The 22798-nt window shown below is 44.1% G+C and overlaps 1 protein-coding gene across 5 annotated transcripts in view; it reads left to right on the forward strand.

Moving 5' to 3' along the window:
* Positions 1–22798, forward strand: part of myo6a (myosin VIa) — a 350780-nt gene that overhangs the window by 125208 nt on the left and 202774 nt on the right. For 4 of the 5 annotated variants that reach the window (XR_015077588.1, XM_085982051.1, XM_085982054.1 and 1 more), the window contains exons 2-3: positions 6374–6445; positions 13889–14034. Coding sequence is in view for 4 of the 5 variants with exons in the window: in XM_085982051.1 (XP_085838177.1) it covers positions 13918–14034 (117 nt within the window). In the remaining variant the exon portion in view is untranslated. The remainder of the gene's footprint in view (positions 1–6373; positions 6446–13888; positions 14035–22798) is intronic. The other variant, XM_085982053.1, reaches the window with a different exon arrangement.

Below are 22798 nucleotides of genomic sequence, written 5' to 3' on the forward strand. Positions count from 1 at the left end.
CGGAATTTATAATTGATTAATTTCAGATAATGTATAGCAACTGTAATTGTAAATGTTATTTAATTATTAATCGAATGTTATGTACTGTTTAGCTAAAAGGGGAGGAATTGTAGTGTATGTACCTTGAAGAAGGAACTATATTCTGCAGCCCCTGTATACTGCAGTACCAGTAGTGACCACCCCTGTATATAAGCCTGTATAGTAGTTCCAGTTTTGTCTCCATTCAGTAAATACCTGTCATAACCAACTTCTGCAGTCCGTGTCTCAATTACACACGGACATTACAAGTGGCTTACCATGGGTCTCAAAGATCCCAAAGCACTTCACACTATTACTTTCAAATGCAGTGACTGTTATGGAGGCATGTTGGAAGCCCACCCAGCAGCAGACTCGGTAACCCAATGCTTGAGCCATGGTAGTCAACGGTACACGATTGATGACTGAACAGCCAGCATGACTCACTAATGGAATATGGACAGGTAGACACCTCAGTGGGGGCTGGGATTGTTCCCACTTGGCAGCAGATAAGCCTGCAGACCGATGCCCTAATAGGCAGTGTGGCCCTGCCTGGGGGAAGTAGCGGGAAGCGTTATCAGCGCTCCGTGCTGGTAAGCGGCACAATTTTAGCTGGTTGAACTCCAGCAGTATCGTTGAGCCTTAGGTTAGTGAGGTATGCCCCATGAGGATAGAGTTTGCACTCCCTATTGGGGAAAACAGCAACACTTTGTGTGGATTTCACAGTAGCTTGGCTTGGAGACTCTTAAACATGGTCATATGCTTCTGCACCAGACATTTGGCTGAGCTTTTGAAAGGCAAACATGGCAGCCATTTTGCACATAGCAAGAACCCATGTTGAGACCAGTGACCTGTTAATTAGTTTCTAACGATTGGTTGAGGGAGGACTGGCACCATGTTCTTCACATAGTACATTGGGATTTTTAACATCCACTTGAACCACCAGCACAGGCATATGGTGTCGCGATTTCATGGCACCTCCAACAATGTTATTACACTAGATTGCCACCGTAGATTTTTTTCAAATTAGTTCTCGGGATACGGGTGTCACGAGCAAGGCCAGCATTTACTGCCCATCCCTTGAGAAGGTGGTGGTGAGGCGGCTTCCTGAACTGCTGCAGTCCCTGTGCTGAAGGTACTGCAGTTAGGTAGGCGATTCCAGGATTTTGACCCAGTGCTGATGAAAGAACGGCAATATATATCCAAGTCAAGACTTGGAGTGATGGTGTTCCCATGCATCTGTTGCCCTTAACCTTCTAGGTTTGATGCAACTGAGTGGCTTGCCCAGACCACTTTTCGAGGGCAGTGAAGAGTCAGCCACGTTGGTGTGAGACTGGAGTCACATATAGGCCCAGACCGGGAAAAGATGGCCGCTTTCCTTCCCTAAAGAACATTGGTGAACCAGTTGGGTTTTATGACAGTACGACAGCTTTGAGGTCACTTTTACTGACGCCAGCTTTTTATTAAACTGAACTCAAATTCTCAAACTGCCATGGCGGGATTTGATCTCCAGTCCAGTAACGTAACCACTATGCTGCCATACCCTCCGATTATATGCTCAAATCCCGGAGTGGGGCCTTGAATCCACAGGCTTGGAAGCAAGGGTTCTACCAGTTGAGCCAAGCTGACTTAATCTAAACTTTTTGAACAATTGCAAGTTTTCATGCTTGTTCCGTGAATGTGGCTGGTCCAATTCAGGCTAATTTTAAAAAACAAAACACAACCTTGCTGCATCTGATTCTTGGTGGGGCTGTTTGCAGATCTTTTCTGCATTGTGATTGAAACTATGTTTATTGTACTTGGTGCAAACTGATAAATATTTTTGTTAAATTTGCTCTTAATCGTTATCAGGTCCACGAATCTGTGAAGTTGTTTTCCAGAGTTTTTGCTTTGTTGCTGTCAACCATCATTCCACGCCACGCCACCGTTTGTACCGGTAACTTTTGGAAACCCACCAAAAAGGTGGGCTTCTATAACACTGGCCTATCGCCGCAATCATGTAGATTATAGTGACCAACAGTAGCCAAATCATACGCTCATTTAGCTCCTCTTTGCCACTGTAAATAACGCATAACTGGCTTGTTTAATGCAGTTGTACATTACAGTTTGCATTTAAAAGAAAAAAATGATTGAAGAATAAAGAATGAACTTGTGCATCAAGTCAATGAACCAGGTGAAGGGTCTTCATTTGTTCAACACTAATATAATATGTAGCAGAACTCCTAATCTTTCTACCAGCAGTAATAGCAGTGGGCATCTCGGCACTTAAGGTTCATTGAAATGAACATGAGCTCTGAACATTCATCCACTCTGTTCAGAACTTAGCAAAAGGAAACTTTTGGTTCAGTTGCTTGCTCAGTTCTTTTTAAAGGATGCAAACTAAAATTGGACCACAAACTACTGCAACTGTTCAGACTTCAGGGTAAGAACTGAATGGTAATCTATTCTGACAAGGAAAGAGTAAAACGCACTGTGAAATTATAGTGACCAACAGTAGCCAAATCATACGCTCATTTAACTCCTCTTTGCCACTGTAACTAATGCATAACTGGTTTGTTTAATGCAGTTGTACAATACATTACTGGCACTGTGTATCAGCTGTGGCTCGGTGGGTAGCACTCTCTCGCCTCTTGAGTCAGAAGGCTGTGGGTTCAAATCCCACTCCACAGACCTGAGTGCAAAAATCTAGGCTGACACTCCAGTGCAGTGCTGCGGGAGGGCTGCACTGTCGGATGCCATCTTTATGATGAGACATTAAACCGAGGCCCCGTCTGCCCTCTCAGGTGGACGTAAAAGATCCCATGGCATGATTTCGAAGAAGAGTAGGGGAGTTATCCTCGGTGTCCTGGCCACTATTTATCCCGCAATCAACATAACAAAAACAGATTATCTGGTCATTATCACATTGCTGTTTGTGGAAGCTTGCTGTGCGCAAATTGACTGACGCATTTCCTACATTACAACAGTGACTGCACTCCAAAAGTACTTAATTGGCTATGAAGCACTTTGGTACGTCATGAAAGGTGCTATATAAATGCAAATTTCTTTCCTTTCTTTCAAATAATATATATATTATTTATATGTATATATTTTATAAGACGAGAATTTTAACTATGAGTAAACATTGGATCGGCTGGGGTTGTTTGGAACAGAGGAGGCTGAGGGGAGATTTAATTGAGGTGTATAAAAATTATGAGGTGCCTGAATAGAGTGGATAGGAAGGACCGATTTCCCTTAGCAGAGGGGTCAATAACCAGGGGGCATAGATTTAAAGTAATTGGTAGAAGGATTAGAGGGGAGTTGAGGAGAACTGTTTTCACCCAGAGGGTGCTGGGAGTGGAAGTCGCTGCCTGAAAGGGTGGTAGAGTCAGAGACCCTCATCACATTTAAAACATACTTGGATATGCACTTGAAGTGCCGTAACCTACAGGGCTACGGACCAAGAGCTAGAAAGTGGGATTAGGCTGGATAGCTCTTTTTCAACCGGTGCAGACACGATGGGCCGAATGGCCTCATTCTGTGCCGTAAATTTCTGAGATTCTGTTCTATGGTAGGCATGTTGCAACCCAAGCGTGTGAATTCACTCACTGAATTTGCTGAAGTAATATGAGGAAGAGACTTTGAATGAACTTGCCATTGCTGGATAATCTTATGTTGATAGTTGAAGTACAAGGACTTTTTTTTTATTCGGTTATGGGATGTGGGCATCGCTGGCAAGGCCAGCATTTATTGCCCATCCCTAATTGCCCTTGAGAAGGTGGTGAGCCGCCGCCTTGAACTGTTGCAGTCCGTGTGGTGAAGGTACTCCCACAGTGCTGTTAGGGAGGGAGTTCCGGGATTTTGACTCGGCGATGATGAAGGAACGGCGATATATTTCCAAGTCAGGATGGAGGGAACTTGGAGGTGGTGGTGTTCCCAGGAACCCGCTGTTATAGTTTGGATTATAAGCAATGTAATGGAGGACATTCTTGGGTTTGGCATTTAAAAAATTAACATTGCGAGACTTAATATTCATAGCAAAATTGTCCTTTACATATGATCTACAGTTTCTGTGGGGAGGTTGCACTAGGTAGTTTGATATTTGAAGAAGCATGCAACCATTTGCAGCTGGTGGCTGTCTGAGATGGATTCGATACAGTAGTGATCAACATTTACTTTTTAAACACCAAAATGTATTTAAGACTTTATCATACCTGCTGAAAAGGGGGTGGGAATGGGGTGCTGGTGTTGTCTGGCAGAAGGGCCTGCTTTCTCCCCCTTTTTTTGCCTCTCCCAGGAGGTTACATGGCTGCGGGGTGGGGCGTAGGAAGTATCTAGTCATAATGCTTCACCCATCAAGAGGTGGGGGGCAGATTTGATAGATTAGCGCATCTTTTCCTGCCCATCAATTTTGTATGTTGTACGACTTCTACCTTGCCAAGGCTGAACAGCAGCTCTCTGACAACTCTTACCTCCTGCTGGAGCATGGTCCCACTAATGAACAGCAAGCCATCACTTCCCAAACTGTTACTGACCTCATCTCCTTTGGAGATCATCTTCCCCCCCATCCCCTTCTCCCACACACACAGCCCAAGCCCGCACAGCCTGCTTCTCTCTGCTCCCCAAGATCCATAAGTGGACTGCCCTGGTAAATGAGTTGTTTCGGCCTGCTCCTGTGCGACCAAACTTATTTCCTCTTTTATCAACTCTTCTCTCCACCCCCCTTGTTAACTCCTTACCCACCTATATCCGTGACTTTCCTCTGCCACTTTAAAAGATTCTAGTTTTCTGGCCACAGCTTTCACCTTTTTTCTGTGTATGTACCGTCCTTCTGCACCCCCATCCCTCCACGCCCCCCCCCCCCCCCCCCACCGTCCCTCCACGCGCGCCCTCCACGCGCGCTGCGCCCCCCCGTCCCTCCACACGCGCCCCCCCGTCCCTCCACACGTGCCCCCCCGTCCCTCCACACGTGCCCCCCCGTCCCTCCACGCGCGCTGCGCCGTCCCTCCACGCGCGCGTCCCTCCACACGCGCCCTCCACGCGCCCGTCCCTCCACGCACGCTGCGCCCCCCGTCCCTCCACGCGCCCGTCCCTCCACACGCGCCCCCCCCCCCCGTCCCTCCACGCGTCCTCCCCTCCCTCTGCGCCTCCCCCCGTCCCTGTACACTCTGCTTGTTCTCACTTTGAACAACTTTCCCTTAACTCCACTTGCTTCCTCCAGATAAAAGTTGTTGCTATGGGAACCAACTCCCACAACTACCGAGATTATAGTTCTTCCCACCCCGCTTCCTGTAAGGACTCCATTCCCTTCTCCCAGTTTCTCTATGTTCAGAGCTTCCGAAATGTCTTCCTTTTTCCTCAGCTGAGGATTCTTCTCTGCCATGGTAGACAGACCCTCGACCCCATTTCCTGTGCTTCAGTCTGCCTTCTCACAGATCCTTAATCGGGTCTCCTTGTCCTAAACTTCCACCCCATCAGCCTCTGATTTAAAAGATCATCTGCTATTTTCACCATCTCCAACATGATCCCACCACCAAACACATCTTCCCTGCTCTCTCAGCTTTCTGAAGGGACTGTTCCCTTCATGACGCCCTAATTCATTCAGTGATCATCCCCACTACCTGTTCTCCTTCCCCCTGGCGCCATTCCAATTCAGGGCAGGAGATGCTGGACTTGCCCATTCACCTCCCACAGCACTGTCCAGGGCCCCAAACACTTGTGGGTGAGACAATAATTTACATGTATTTCCTCCAAACTAGTATATGCATTTGCTGCTCACTGTGTGGCCTCCTCTACATTTGGGGAGGCCAAACGCAGATTAGGGTGAACACCTCTGTTCTGTCTAAGTGCGACCCCAAGCTTCACTTGACACTTCAGTTGTGTGCTCCACTTGCACTTTGACATTTCTGTCTTTGACCTTCTACATTGTTCCCAGTGAAGCTCAACGTAAGCTCGAGTAACAGCACCTTTTCTTTCTGCTTGACGTTTTGCAGTCCTCCAGCCTTTATATTGATTTTAACAACTTAAGACCTTAACGTCAACTCCCAGGAAGTGTTGAATGTGGGATGGGTGTGCTAGTTAGTGTTTTTGCAGTTGGAGTGTAGGAGTGGGTTGGTGCAGTTGCAATGTTACAAGAATAAGTCTGAGATTGATTAAGGTTATTTGATAAAAGTTGATTAGTGTTACTCCTTTGCATTGCTTACTTGTTTGAGTGCAAGACAGGAAATTTTAATTGAGCCAGAGGTATGTGTACTTGTAGCTTGCCCCCCACTGAAGTCCTTTCTGGCATGCACTCGAAGCTAACTCCTTGAGAACTGAATTTGTTTGTATCTGTATAAGAACATATTAATTGAAATTCAATGTGTGCTTTTTTGTTTAGTTTCCAAGAACAAAAAGGACAGTGCGGACCTCACAGAATCTGTGTCTTCATGTTTCAGTAAAAGTACAACCGGTTAGTTCAGACTCCTCTCCATTTTAAAATTTAGAACTAAAAGTGGTGGAAAATGTAATTGTTGGTAATTCATGTGGAATTGGTGCTGTTCATACGAAGCAGTATTGTCACGTAAGTAGCAACGTCTTTGTGTTAGCTGAGATAGTAGAGCGGCCTGCACTCTAAACTCGGCTACCCTGAAATTGCCTGCTTTATAATCCCGACTGCCCTGTCGCTGTACGAGAATATCCTGCTTTATAAACTATGCTGCCCTATCGCTGTACTGGAATATTCTGTTATAAAATCAACTGCCCTATCGCTGTACTAGAATATTCTGTTATAAAATCAACTGCCCTATCGCTGTTCTAGAATAACCTACTTTATAAACTTGACTAACCCATCATTGTTATAGAATATCCTGCTTTATAACATATACTGCCCCATTGCTGTACTAGAATATCCTGCTTTATAAACACGACTGCCCCATTGCTGTACTAGAATATCCTGCTTTATAAACACGACTGCCCCATTGCTGTACTAGAATATCCTGCTTTATAAACACGACTGCCCCATTGCTGTACTAGAATATCCTGCTTTATAAACTCGACTGTCCCATTGCTGCACTAGAATATCCTGCTTTATAAACTCGACTGTCCCATTGCTGTACTAGAATATCCTGCTTTATAAACTCGACTGTCCTATCTATTGCTGCACTAGAATATCCTGCTTTATAAACTCGACTGTCCCATTGCTGTACTAGAATATCCTGCTTTATAAACTCGACTGTCCCATTGCTGTACTAGAATATCCTGCTTTATAAACACGACTGTCCCATTGCTGTACTAGAATATCCTGCTTTATAAACTCGACTGTCCCATTGTTGTACTAGAATATCCTGCTTTATAAACACGACTGCCCCATTGCTGTACTAGAATATCCTGCTTTATAAACTCGACTGTCCCATTGCTGTACTAGAATATCCTGCTTTATAAACTCGACTTCCCTATCGCTGTTAAAGAATAGAAAGAAAGAAAGACTTGTATTTATATAGCGCCTTTCACAACCTCAGGACATCATAAAGTGCTTTACAGCCAATTAAGTACTTTTTAAGTGTGGTCTCTATGGTAATGTAGGAAACGCGGCAGCCAATTTACACACAGCAAGCTCCCACAAACAGCAATGTGATAATGACCTGATAATCTGTTTTTGTTATGTTGCTTGAGGGAGAAATATTGGCCAGGAGACTGCTCTTCGGCCCACTCACTGTTGGACACTAATAAGTTTGCATTGTTGTATAAAATGTTTCATGCTTAATTTTTAATTTTCATGAAGCTAAGAAAATTGACTGCAGTGCCAGATGTGCTAGTGTCATTGCTTCAGTCGTTATGTCTTTGTTTAAAAACCTGATGTAGTGTCTTATAAAACATGTTATTTTGATATGCTAATCATAGGAAGGAGATTATTGCCCTAGAGAGGGTGCGGAGGTGAGGGACAATAATGATTCCGGTGTCACGATTATGTGATAAGGAAATGTCAAGAAAGTTGAGCGTTCAAGTTCATGAAGGGAATTGATTAAATTGATCCGGGCAAATTGCTCACTATGCCAAAGTGGACACAACTCCAGAAGTTGGGAGTAAGAATGGAAACCAAGCAGAAGTATTTCACTGGAAAGGCAATATCATTGTGAAATGAGTCACCACCATAGTATAAGCAGAATTAAGAGACAAGCGGGTGGGTTTTCTGAAGAGTAAAGGGATTGAGGGATATCGTGAGGAGTCAGGATTGATCTTGGAAAAGGAACGATCGCGTTTGGATCTAATTATGTTCTGCTCTTGCCCAAAATTCTTGTGTTATGAAGCTGTATTATTCTCCCAAATATGAGAAACCATGCAGGCTCTTTTATTAGATACTATTAATGAGCTGCATTAACAACGTAATTGCCACATTTGGGGATTTCTGACTATTGTTCCATGGAAGGATCTTGGTGCAATATATATTGTAATAATGTATACAACATTTAAGGGACTACTTTGTTTTGCGGATGTACATCCTTAGTTGCGAGCGTATATAACAGACGCGTATCGATTTGTACAGTCAGTGCCGAAGTTCCAGTTAACCAGTAAAGATCACTTGAAGTTACTCTCAGTCTCTGCTGCTTTATTATTTTATGTAGTTGTGTATAGCGGTGCAAACACAACAAATTGGCGACGAGAATTATGAACCTACGTCTTCCTATTCTGGCATCGCATCCAGAGGACACCGAAATTTGGAAGAAAGGAGTGAGAAGGCAGAGAAAACGGAGTACGCTTGCTAAGCTAGGCAGGGGATACGTAAGTCAAGTGAAAAGTGCACAGGACTTGCATGACACTAGCTAACTAGTAAAGAAAGAAAAACGGGTTTGGAAAAAAAAAATGGCGATGATTGGCACTATTGCAGCATTTGATAGCAGCATTGAAGACTGGGCAACTTACATTGAAAGAGTGGAATTGTACTGTGAGGCTAACGGAGTGGAGGTAGAAAAGAAAGCCACTGTTTTGCTGAATGTTATGGGCGCAAAGACATACGGGCTGCTACATAGTTTATTAACCCCTGAAAAGCCAGCAAACAAAACATTCAAACAAATAGTGGACACACTCCAAGACCATTTAAGCCCCAAACCACTGCTCATAGCCGAAAGATTTAAATTCCATAAACGGAACCAGAGCAAAAATGAAAGCATTTCTGAATATTTGGCAAAGTTGCGCAAATTATCAGAACATTGCCAATTTGTAGTGGGCTTATCAGACGCATTGAGGGACAGATTTGTGTGTGGCATGCAAAATGAAAGCACACAAAAGAAGCTCCTGTCTGAAAAAGACCTCACATTGGAGAAGGCTCTGAGTATCGCAATATCAATGGAAGCAGCAGCACGTGGCGCTTTAGAAATTCAACAAAAATCTCTGGAATATTCAACTAATAAAATGTCACTGAAACAAAAAAAGAAGTGCTATCGCTGTGGCAAAATGTCACATGACCACAATGACTTGGTTTAAAGGCAAAGATTGCAGACAATGTGGCAGACGAGGGCACATTGAAAGGGTCTGCAAAGGAAATAAGAAGCAGAAAACTGATACAATACAGAGTAACAAGAAGGTACATCAAGTGACTGAAAACAAGAAACCTTTCAAAGATAGATACAAGAAGGTACACCACGTGACTGGAGACAGTTCAGATAAAGAAAAGAGTGACACAGACTCAGAGGAAGAGGATCTGGCTTGTCTAAAACTACAAAGTGTGAAAGAGACAGGGATCACAGAATAAAATGGATTACTCCAGAAGTGGCAGGAGTTAGGCTGAAAATGGAGTTGGACACAGGCTCAGCTTTAACAGTGATCTCTGTACATGACTACAAACGACTGTTTTCACACATACCGCTAAGGCCAACTAAAGTACTGTTAAAGACATACACGGGACAAAGAGTGTGCCCCAAAGGTAAAACAAAAGTGACGGTGACATACAAAGAAAAAAATACCGCAATTGAACCTCTATGTAGTGGAAATGGAGGACCACCATTGCTGGGACGCGAATGGCTCAGGAAAATAAAGTTGGATTGGTACACCATCCAAGCACTGTTTGTGTCAGCAAAGGAGGACAGCAACGCCACTCCTGAGAGACTTGTCACAAATGCTCTCTGACTCTCAGGAAGTGTTCAAGAAGGGAATAGGAACACTTAAGGGCATGAAAGCAAAAATTAAGATTGAGGAGAACGCAAATCCAAAGTTCCACAAGGCCAGACCAGTACCTTATGCAATTCGCCCATCAGTAGAAGCAGAGCTGGAGAACTTGGAGCAGCTAGGGGTCCTGTCCAAGGTGGATTGGAGTGAATAGGCCACACCTATAGTTCCAGTGATGAAGAAAACCTCCAGCACAAAACCAGGAAAGCCAAGAAAAGTGCGCATCTGCGGAGACTTTAAAGTAACTGTTAACCCAGTCCTCCACACAGTACAGTACCCATTGCCTTGCATTGCGGACATCTTTGCTTCCCTGTCACGAGGGGAATGCTTCACAAAGATTGACTTGGCCCAGGCCTATCTCCAAATGGAAATTGATGATGCATCAAAGAAGTACCTGACAATAAATACACACACAGGCCTTTACCAGTACAATTGGCTGGTATTCGGAATAGCATCAGCTCCTGCAATCTGGCAAAGGGCAATGGACCAAGTCCTGCAGGGGATCCCAGGTACTCAGTGTTATCTTGATGACATCATCATTACTGGCAAGAATGACAACGACCACCTTTCCAACCTCGAACAGGTGCTCGGTGCTCATCAGGTTACGGGAGTATGGGCTCCGAGCGAACCGAGAGAAGTGTGAGTTTTTCAAAAAGGAAATCTCATACTGTGGACATGTGATTGACAAGGACGGTTTACACAAGTCTCCAGACAAGATTGAAGCTGTGATTAATGCATCAACACCTGAAAATGTGTCTCAGTTGAGATCATATCTTGGACTGGTGAACTACTATCACAAGTTCTTGCCCAACCTATCCACAGTGTTACATCCACTAAATGCACTGCTACAGACAGGGTCACAATGGAAGTGGAGTGACAGCTGTGAACAAGCTTTTCAAGAGAGTAAAAGTCTCATTACTTCAGAAGAGGTGCTAGATGAACTGTATGAAGTCCACTTAGGTACGGTAAAGATGAAAAGCCTTGCCCGTGGTTACGTGTGGTGGCTGGGAATTGACAAACAGATCGAGGACCTGACAAAGAGCTGCTCAGGATGTCAAAAGGTCCAGAATGCACCACCACAAGCCCCTCTCCATCCATGCGAATGGCCCTCATCACCATGGCAACGTGTGCACATCGACTTTGCTGGACTGTTCATGGACTCCATGTTCTTGATTGCAGTCGAGGCACATTCCAAATGGCCCGAGGTCATTAAAATGAAATTAACCACATCTGAAAAGACCATTTCAGTCTGAGGACCATGTTTGCTAGAAATGGCCTAACAGAACAAATCTGTACAATGGACGACAATTTGTCTCTGACGAATTCCAAGGTTTCATGAGGAAAAATGGAATCAAGCACGACACATCTGCCCCGTACCATCCAGCTACAAATGGCTTGGCAGAAAGATTCGTACAGACTTTCAAGAAGGCAAGCAAAGCAATGTACAGCGAGAATCTACCACTGCAACACAAGATAGACAATTTCCTCTTTGCTTACCGGAACGCAGTACACGCAGCCACTAATCAGACTCCAGCGATGATGTTTCTGAACAGGAACCGGAGATCTCGTGTGGACCTTCTTAAAACGAATGTACGTCGTGATGTAGAGAACAAACAGTTCAAACATTTGAATGCTAAGCCAACAAGAAGCTTCAGTGTGGGACAGTCAGTTCTTGGTCATGCTTTCTGGACGGACAAGTGGCAACCAGGGACAATATCCACAAGAGAGAGACCACTGATGTATACTGTGGATGTGGGAGAGAATGTTTTGAGACGTCATGTGGACCAAATTCTGGATGTTCAGGTGGAAAACACCCCTATACCTCGCCCAGACTCACCTGACATGGAAACAGACACTCCTGATTCATAAGCATCAGCACTAGCCTCATCCACAGCTGAGAGCTCTACCTGTGCTGATAGCTCACCTGATGCAACTGTACCTGTACAGTCTCATTCCCCAAAGCAAGAGAGTCTGGAGAGACGTTACCCAGAGAGGCAGAGGAGGCCTCCCTAGAGACTTGACTTGTAAAAGGGCTGTTGACAAAATAAAATGTTATGTTGGAATTTGAATTTTGTTACTTTTAAGAAAACAAAAAGGTTACTGTAAAGACAGGCTCTGTATGTTAATTATAGAAATTTTGCGTTAATATACTATTAAACTAAAGGGGGAGGAAGTGTAATGTATACAACATTGAAGGGACTACTTTGTTTTGCGGATGTACATCCTCAGTTGCGAGTGTATATAACAGACGCGTATCGATTTGTATAGTCCGTGCCGAAGTTCCAGTTAACCAGTAAAGATCACTTGAAGTTACTCTCAGTCTCTGCTGCTTTATTATTTTATGTAGTTGTGTATAGCGGTACAAACAACATATATATTACAATGTTTAAGTTAAATTTTGTTCTCCAGGGGTTAGATTCTGCGTGCAGAAGTACGAAGAGACAGAAAGATTGCAGAAGTCTGAAGAGGCAGGCAGAGTGCAGAAGTATGAAGAGACTAGACGAGACAGTTTGTGAAATAATGTCTCTTGTATTGTCTCAGGTTTAAGTGATATGGGTGGGAATATTTTTATATCTTTGCTACTGTGAGTTGGGTTGAACTGGTGCTGGGGGAGAGGCAGTGGTGGCAGCAAGTAGATTGTTTATATTGTTGGGAGAGAGGTCGTGCTTGGGAGCAGGGCTAGCGAGGGAATTAGCTGTTGTCCCTCCCTGTTAATAACACAGTTACCATTTTAGTGCAGTGCTGAGGGAGCGCTGCGCTGTCTGAGGTGCCGTCTTTAAATCAAAGCCCCATCTGCCATCTCAGGTGGATGTGAAGGATTACATGGCACTATTTGAAGAAGAGAAAATTCGGTTTCCTGATCAAGTTTATCCCTCAACCACGTTTTAAAAAAAAAAAAAAGAAGGATTTTCTGGCCATTTACCTCGTTGCTGTTTGTGGGATTTTGCTGTGCACAAATAGGCTGCTGTGTTTTCCCATATTACAACAGTAATTTAGGTAATAAACTTCTGTAAGAAATGCTGAAACCCATTACCATCAAATCACCACTATTTTTAATAACAAACTCATCTTTTGGTCACAGCTGTGTGCCTCAGTATTCCAAAAATAACCTGTGCTTAATTTTTGAAGTTATTTATTTGTGTGATGTTTTTCATGATTTAAAAGTAACCACTTGGTGCTGGCTAGATGTTTCTCAAGTCACACAAAACATTTTGTTAAATAATTGCTTATCCTTGGCTGCCTATTGATATGATTTGAAGAAAAAAGTTAAGTTTAAATGGAAAATAGACTCGGAATTCTCATTCTCCCCTTCAAATCGCTACATGACATCATCCTCCCTAACTCCACAATCTCCTCCACCCATGCGCACCTTTTAATTTGTCCAGCATCACCCCACTCCTCATTCTCCACTCCATCATCCGTGGCCGTGGCTTCAGCCACTGAGCTTCATTCTCTGGAGCTCCCTTCATCATTGCATCTTCGCCCTGTCGCCTCCCTTTCAAAAGCTTCCTTTTGGAAACTTCTCTCTCATTATTCTTTCCTCCCCTCCTAGCCCCTCTTCTCTCTTCATCCTTCCAGCTCACATGCAGGGAGCTCTGGGGCACCGCTGTGCCCGTGAGATGTGCTGCAGAACTGCAAGGTATTAAACTTGATTAGATGCCATAGCCTTTGAATTGTCACGGTGATGTTCGCAAGTTATACGTTGTGTGTTTATAAAAAGTGTAAACTGAGTTTTGCTCTCTTTAACCAGGGAATTGTGGATAGTTTCTAAAACCAACCATGGAGGATGGGAAGCCTGTGTGGGCTCCACACCCACTGGATGGGTTCCAGTTGGGTTCTATCATTGACATTGGCGCTGACTCATTAACGATTGAACCTTTGAATCAAAGGAGCAAGGTGAGTATCGTACTGATTTGTCCTTTACACTGGCTATCCTTGGACTGTTCATGATTAGTTTTTTCTAAAAAAAAAAAAAAAAAATAATCCTGCATTTTCTTCAAATTGTCTAAATAACAACACTGACTGTGCTTCAAAAAATTCATCAGTTGTGAATTGTTTCGTGATATCCTGAGTATGTGAACGGCAATATGTTAATCCAAATATTGACTCAATTGTGTTTGGAGATGGGAAAAGGTCATCTTGAACAGAAGAGTGGTTTTATGAAGAGGTACTAGCAGCTATTAGTTGAATTACAGATTCAGAATTCCCGACTCCCACTAATGCATTAATCCGTGCCCTGATAGAAACATAGAAACATAGAAGATAGGAGCAGGAGTAGGCCATTCGGCCCCTCGAGCCTGCTCCGTCATTCAATGAGATCATGGCTGATCATCCAAATTCGGTACCCTGTCCCTGCTTTCTCCCCATATCCCTTGATCCCTTTAGCCTTAAGAAATATATCCAACTCCTTCTTGAATATATTTAATGAATTGGCCTCTACTGCCTTCTGTGGTGGAAAATTCCACAGGTTCACCACTCTCTGGGTGAAGAAATTCCTCCTCATCTCTGTCCTAAATGGCTTACCCCTTATCCTTAGACTGTGACCCCTCGTTCTGGACTCCCCGGCCATCGGGAACATCCTTCCTGCATCTAGTCTGTCCAGTCCTGTCAGAATTTTATAAGTTTCAATGAGATCCCCTCTCATTCTTCTAAACTCCAATGAGTATAAGCCCAATCGACCCAATCTCTCCTCATACGTCATTCCTGCCATCCCAGGTATCAGCCTGGTGAATCTTCGCTGCACTCCCTCCATGGCAAGAACATCCTTCCTCAGATAGGGCGACCAAAACTGCACACAATACTCAAGGTGCGGTCTCACCAAGGCCCTGTACAACTGCAGCAAGACATCCTTGTTCCTGTACTCAAACCCTCTCGCTACGAAGGCCAACATACCATTTGCCTTAACCGCCTGCTGCACCTGCATGCTTACCTTCAGCGACTGGTGCACAAGGACACCCAAATCTCGTTGCACTTCCCCTTCTCCCAATCTATTGCCATTCAGATAATAATCTGCCTTCCTGTTTTTGACACCAAAGTGGATAACCTTGCATTTACCCACGTTATATCGCATCTGCCGTGCTTCTGCCCAATCACCCAACCTGTCCAAATCATACTGGAGTTTCTCGGCATCCTCCTTGCAGCACACACGCCCACCCAGCTTTGTGTCATCTGCAAACTTGGAGATATTAGATCTAGTTCCCTCGTCTAGATCATTAATATATATTGTGAATAGCTGGGGTCCAAGGACCGATCCCTGCGGTACCCCACTAGTCACTGCCTGCCACTCGGAAAAAGACCCGTTTATTCCAACTCTTTGCTTTCTGTCTGCCAACCAGTTCTCTATCCAAGTCACTACGTTGCCCCCAATCCCATGTGCCTTAACTTTACATGCTAATCTCTTATGCGGGACCTTATTGAAAGCCTTCTGAAAGTCCAAAATACACCACATCCACTATTCTACCAGTTACATCCTCAAAAATTCCAGTAGATTAGTCAAGCACGATTTACCTTTTGTAAATCCATGTTGACTTTGTCCGATCCTGTCACTGTTTTGCATATGCTCTGCTATTACATCTTTTATAATGGACTCTAGCATTTTCCCAACTACCGATGTCAGGCTTACCGGTCTATAATTCCCCGTTTTTACTCTACCACCTTTTTTGGATAGTGGGGTTACATTAGCTACCCTCCAATCCATGGGAACTGTTCCAGAGTCTAGAATTTTGGAAGATGACCATCAATGCATCTACTATTTCTAGGGCCACTTCCTTAAGTACCCTAGGATGTAGATTATCAGGCCCTGGGGATTTATCGGCCTTCAATCCCATCAATTTCCCTAACACCATTTCCCTACAAATACTGATTTCATTGAGTTCCACCCTCTCATTAGTCCCTATGTTCCCTGACATCTCTGGGAGGTTATTTGTGTCCTCCTTTGTGAAGACAGAACCAAAGTATGTATTTAATTGGTCTGTCATTTCTTTGTTCCCCATTATAAATTCCCCTGGTTGTGTCTGCAAGCGACCTACGCTTGACTTCACCAATCTTTTTCTCTTCACATATCTACAGAAGCTTTTACAGTCAGTTTTTATGTTCCCTGCAAGCTTACTCTCATTCTCTATTTCCCCCTCTTAATTAATACCTTTGTCCTCCTTTGCTGAATCCTAAGCTGCTCCCAATCCTCAGGTTTGCTGCTTTTTTTCTGGCCAGTTTATATGTCCACTCCTTGGATCTTATGCTATCCCTAATTTCCCTTGTTAGCCACGGTTGAGTCACCTTTTTTTGTTTTATTTTTATGCCAAACAGGGATGAACAAATTCTGTAGTTCATCCATGCGATCTTTGAATGTTTGCCATTGCCTAACGACTGTCAACCCTTTAAGTAACGTTCCCCAATCCATCCTAGCCAACTCGCGCCTCATACCATCGTAGTTTCCTTTATTTAAATTCAGGACCCTAGTCTCTGAGTCAAATACTTCACACTCCATCTTAATGAAGAATTCGATCATATTATAATTGCTCCGCCCCAAGGGGCCTTGCACAACAAGATTGCTAATTAATCCTTTCTCATAACATAATACCAGTCTAAGATGGCCTGATCTCTAGTTGGCTCCTCGACATATTGGTCCAGGAAACCATCCCGTATACACTCCAGGAATTCCTCCTCTACAGTATTGTTACTAATTTGGTTAGCCCAATCTATATGTAGATTAAAGCCACCCATGATAACTGCTGTGCCCTTATTGCACGCGTCTCTAATTTCCCGTTTAATGCCATCCCCAACCTCCGCATTACTGTTTGGGGGTCGGTATACAACTCCCACTAACGTTTTCTGCTCCTTGGTATTTCTCAGCTCTACCCATACAGATTCCACATCAGAGCTAATATCCTTCCTTACTATTGTGTTAATCTCCTCTTTAACCAGCCATGCTACCCCACCTCCTTTTCCTTTTTGCCTGTCTTTCCTGAATATTGAATAGCCCTGGATGTTGAGGTCTCAGCCTTGGTCACCCTGGAGCCATGTCTCCGTAATCCCAATTATATCATATACGTTTACATCTATTTGCGTAGCTAATTCATCCACCTTATTACGAATGCTCCTTGAATTAAGACACAAAGCCTTCAGGCTTGTTTTTTTAACACTCTTACACCTTTTAGAATTATTATTTACTGTGGTCATGTTTGATTTAAACCCTTGATTTCTCTGACTGCCACTTCTGCTTTTTTCCTTCCTGTCTTTTGCTTCTATCCTTGTTTCCCTTTCCTCTGTCTCCCTGCTCAGGTTCCCAACCCCCCTGCCATTTTAGTTTAAGCCCTCCCCAACAGCACTAGCAAACACTCCCCCCTAGGACATCGGTCCCGGCCCTGCCCAGGTGCAAACCGTCCAGTTTGTACTGGTCCCACCTCCCCCAGAACCGGTTCCAATGTCCCAGGAATTTATATCCCTCCCCCTTGCACCATTCCTCTAACCATGTATTCATCTGAAATATCCTTCTATTTCTACTCTGACTAGCACATGGCACTGGTAGCAATCCTGAGATTGCTACCTTTGAGGTCTTACTTGCTTATTGGAGAGGAGGAGGGGTACCACAAGACATGAGGAATGCTACATCACTCCATTGTACAAAAACAAAGGAGATCGGAGTGATTGCAACTATTGGGGAATTTCTCTCCTTAGTGTTGCTGGCAAGGCATTCACACGAGTCATTCTTAAAAGATTGCACGTACTCGCTGAACATGTTCATTCTGAGAGTCAGTGCAGCATCCATGCCGATAGGTCAACTATCAGCATGGTCTTTGCACTGAGGCACCTGCAAGAAAAGTGTCAAGAGCAGGGAAAACCTCTTTACATTACATGGCCTTTATAGATCTTACAAAGGTCTTTGATCTGGTCAGCAGAAAGGGCCTTTTCCAATTGCTGCAGAGTGTTCGTTGCCCCCAGTACCCCTCACTCTGATTCGATTTGTTCCAATGATGATACAAGGGCTACAATCCAGTACAGTTTGAAATTCGTAGTGGTGTCAAACAGTAATAAAAACTTAATTTATATCACGCCTCTAACATAGTAAAACATCCCAAGGTGCTTCACAGGCATGTTATAAGACAAAGTTTGACACCGAGACTCCCAAGGAGAAATTAGGGCAGAAAGAGGTCAGTTTTAAGGAGCGTCTTAAAGGAGGAAAGTGAGGTAGTGAGGCGGAAAGGTTTAGGGAGCGAATTCCAGAGCTTAGGGCCCAGGCAGCTGAAGGGACAGCCACCAATGGTTGAGCAGTTATAATCAGGGATGCTCAAGAGGCCAGAATTAGAGGAGCGCAGATTTTCCGGGGGGTGGCTGGAGGAGGGGGCTGGTTGGAGATGGCTGGCGGGGGGGGGGGGGGCCCTGGCTGGAGGGTGCTGGCTGGAGGAGATTAGAGAGATGGGGAGGAGCGAGGCCATGGAGGGATTTGAAAACAAGGGTGAGCATCTTAAAATTGAGGCGTTGCTTTACCGGGAGCCAATGTCGGTCAGAGAACACAGCGGTGATGGGTGAACGGGACTTGGTGCAAGTTAGGACACGGGCAGCTGAGTTGTGGATGACCTCAAGTTTTTACGTAGGGTAGAACATGGGAGGCCAGCCAGGAATGCATTGCAGCGGATGAGCTGAGGCAGGGGTGGAGTCGGGCAATGTTACTGAGGTGGAAATAGGTGGTCTTCGTTACGACGCGGATATGTGGTCGGAAGCGCATTTCAGGGTCAAATATGATACCAAGGTTGCGAACAGTCTGGTTCAGCCTCAGCCAGATGCTAGGGAGAGGGATGGAGTCAGTGGCTAAGGAACGGCGTTTGTGGCGGGACCAAAGACAATGGCTTCGGTCTTCCCCATATTTAATTGGAGGAAATTTCTGCTCATTCAGAACTGGATGTCGGACAAGCAGTCTGACAATTTAGAGACAGTGGAGGGGTCAAGTGAAGTGGTGGTGAGGTAAAGCTGGGTGTTGTCAGCGTACATGTGGAAACTGACGCTGTGCTTTTGGATGATGTCGCTGAGGGGCAGCATGTAGATGAGAAATAGGAGGAGGCCAAGGATAAATCCTTGGAGGACACGAGGTAATGATGCGGGAGCGGGAAGAGAAGCCATTGCAGGTGATTATCTGGCTACGATTAGATAGATAAGAATGGAACCAGGCGAGTGCAGTCCCACCCAGCTGGACGATGGTGGAGAGGCTGTGGAGGAAGATGAAGTGATCAACCGTGTCAAAGGCTGCAGACAGGTCAAGAAGGATGAGGAGGGATAGTTTACCTCTGTCACTGTCACATAGAATGTCATTTGTGACTTTGATAAGACCCGTTTTGGTACTGTGGCAGCCAACACACTCTTGGTATATTCTTTCTGCTGCTTTGTTATGCTTTCTCATCTAGTCCCAAAATTCTCTTGCTCATCATCTGGCACTGATTTACGCCTGCACCACCTGTGGCAAGGACTGTTGCTCGAGAATTGGACTCTTCAGCCACTCTCAATCTTGCAACAAGGCGAAGTAACTGAACTGCTTTGGTGCTTACATCATCGTCTTTTGAGACAGATGGTTGTGATATTCAAAGATGACAAAATATACCACTGGTAGATTTTACCACATTCTGGCTGATGAAAGAAGCGATGAAATAAATTGTTGTAGAGGCAGCAAATAACTTTCACTGATACAGCTTCAACGTGTGATGTCGGAAAGGTTCAAATAAACCAGCACTTTCTGTCCACGAAGCAAAAATGTGTGAGTTCCCCTACAGCTAACTTACTGCTTCCTGTACTTCCCATACACTTTTTTTTCTTTCTTTACTATTCAGCCAGAAAAGTGCCGAGCAAGAAAATGGCGTGTAGCCTGCAATTATGGTGCCTTTTCACATCAGTTCCAAATGCTCTTCTTCACCTGCTTTTCTCAATAAAGGGAGTGATGACACACCAGCCATTGGCCCCCTCTAGAGTGATTTTAAAAAAAGCTCTGCACCTTTACAAAAAGAAAGTTACATTTTGCCAGAATTATGAAAATCGAACCAGGGCCAGCTTTGGCTCAGTGGGTAGCACTCTTGCCTGAGTCAGAAGGTTGTGGTTTCTCGCCCCACTCTGGAACTTGAGCACTGGATTTCAGCTGGCACTTCAGGGAGTGCTGCATTGTAGGAGGTACCGTCTTTCAGATGTGATATTTGTTCAGCCCCGCCTGCTCTCAGGCTGACCTGAAAGCTACGGGTACGGTAGCGCAGTGGTTGTGTTTGCTGAACTAGTAATCCAGAGGCCTGGGCGAATGATCAGGAGACGCGAGTTCAAATCCCACAACGTAAGCTGGGTGATTTAAATTCAGTTAAATAAATAACTCTGGAATGAAAAGCCAGTATCAAGAATGGTGACCATGAAACTATCGGATTGTCGTAAAAACCCATCTGGTTCACTAATGTCCTTTAGGGAAGGAAATCTGCTGGTCTGGGCCTATGTGTGACTCCAGACCCACAGCAAGGTGGTTGACTCTTAACTGCCCTCTGTGGTTCAAGGGCAATCCGGAATGGGCAATAAATGCTGACCTTGACAGTGACGCCCACATCCCATGAATATTTTTTTTTTTAATTCCATGGCACTATTCCCCCAGTGTCCTGGCTAATATTTATCTTTTAATTAATATCATCAAAAACAAATTGCCTGGCCATTCATTTCATTGCCACTTGAGGGATGTGTTCAAAATTGGCTGCTGCATTTGGTGACACAACAGCAGTGATTCATTAGCTGAAAGCACTCTAGGGTGTCCTGAGGAAGTCAAAGGCGCTATATCGATGCAAGTTCCTAGTTGTCATGGCCACACTGAGTTAAGGGCTATGTCTCAAAAGCTCCTCTTAATGTATTCCCTTTATACTATGTGCTAAAAAGAATCAGATAAAGAATTAAGTAAACTTCATTAGGTGGACATGTAAAAGCATGATTTTAATGATGAATTATATTCCTTTGGGGTTTTGTTCCAGTGCAGGTGCAGGCAACATGAGTACACATTAGCTTATTGTTGCGTGGAAGTGGTTTAAGAATGTTTATACATTGAAAATCCCATTCAAATTATTTGTTAAAGGAAAAGGTTTCATTATTTGGAATATGATGTGTTAGCTCCATGACCAAATGACATTACAACACATAGTGTAAAAGTTAACAATCCATTCTACTTAATTGGGGGGGGGTGGGTGGGGCAGGGGGAGAAGATCTGCTTTGGGTCGATGGCTCTTGGTTTACATGTGTTGCCAATAAACTATTCAGCAGCGAGCCCAGTTCTACACTGCTTTCTTGGTTCCAAAGAGAGCAGCAGCTGTGTGATTAGTCCATTACTTCCTCTGGTACAGGCACTTTGGGAGAGCCTCACTGTAGATATTTAGCTAGCTGCCTGAGGTGCTTTCCAAGTGTGGTTTTCAGTGCCTTGTTGTAAATTGCCAGGCTTGTTCATCTAGCTGCTGGAAAATGTGTAGAAAATGAAACCTTTAAAATATTTTAAAAATTGACATTTTACATCATAGAATAGGCACTGCAATGGAAAAAAGTTGTTTACTCTCCAAGGAGAGCCAAGATAATTCACAGATGACTTCACTGATCAAATGCGTTAAAATATCTGCCTCCCTCCTGGGGATTGCTCGTATTACTCAGCAACACACTCAACACAGCACTTGTTTTTCTTTGTACAAAGCTAGCCACGGTTGTTTTTGGTGCTGTTGACAACACACTACGTTTTATAACCAAATCCTTTGGTACATTTCTGTGGCACAGCAGTTCAAACTTTTCCCCCATCACCTTTCTCACACTTGCAGCTGCACTGCAGTTTCCATAAGCCACGCGTGTCTTTAACAAATTGAATCCTGTCCCTCTATGCTGAGTATTTCCAGCATTTTCTGTTTTTATATCCAATTGCCAGCATTCACAGTATTTTGCTTTTGTCTCCATGCCGGGTATCAGTTAGCATAGCCTGGACATAAGAATTAATATATAAATATAGACTTATATTTTACAGCGCCTTTCACGACCACCGGACGTCTCAAAGCACTTTACAGTCAATTAAGTACTTTTGAAGTGGATTCACTATTGTAGTGTAGAAAACGTAGCAGCCAATGTGCGCACAGCAAGCTCCCACAAACAGCAATGTGATGATGACCAGATAATCTGTTTCTGTTATGTTGGTTGAGGGATATATATTGTCCAGGACACCGGGGATAACTCCCCTGCTCTTCTTCAAAATAGTGCCATAGGATCTTTTACATCTACCTGAGAGAGCAGACGGGGCCTCGGTTTAACATCTCATCTGAAAGATGGCACCTCCGACAGTGCAGCATTCCCTCAGTACTGCACTGGAGTGTCAGCCTAGCTTTATGTGCTCAAGTCCCTGGAGTGGGACTGGAACCCACAACTTCCTGACTCAGAGGTGAGTGTGCTACCCACTGAGCCACAGCTGACACCACTAAACCACTTAATGGCAAATACATTGTATGCTCAGCACAGTTTTGCATTATCTCAGATATCTGTCTACAGGACAAACATTTCTTTAGAATATTATTTACAGATAAAAGAATATATTGAAGCATAAAAACACAAGACACTATAAAAAAGAATAACCAAATTTACCCAATATATTTACTGGTTTGACTGCTTAAAACGGTGTAAAGTGCGAGTC

This window comes from Somniosus microcephalus, chromosome 3 (assembly GCF_052327205.1).
Source record: "Somniosus microcephalus isolate GS21.2 chromosome 3, FLI_Smic_1.0, whole genome shotgun sequence".
NCBI classification, from domain to species: domain Eukaryota; kingdom Metazoa; phylum Chordata; class Chondrichthyes; order Squaliformes; family Somniosidae; genus Somniosus; species Somniosus microcephalus.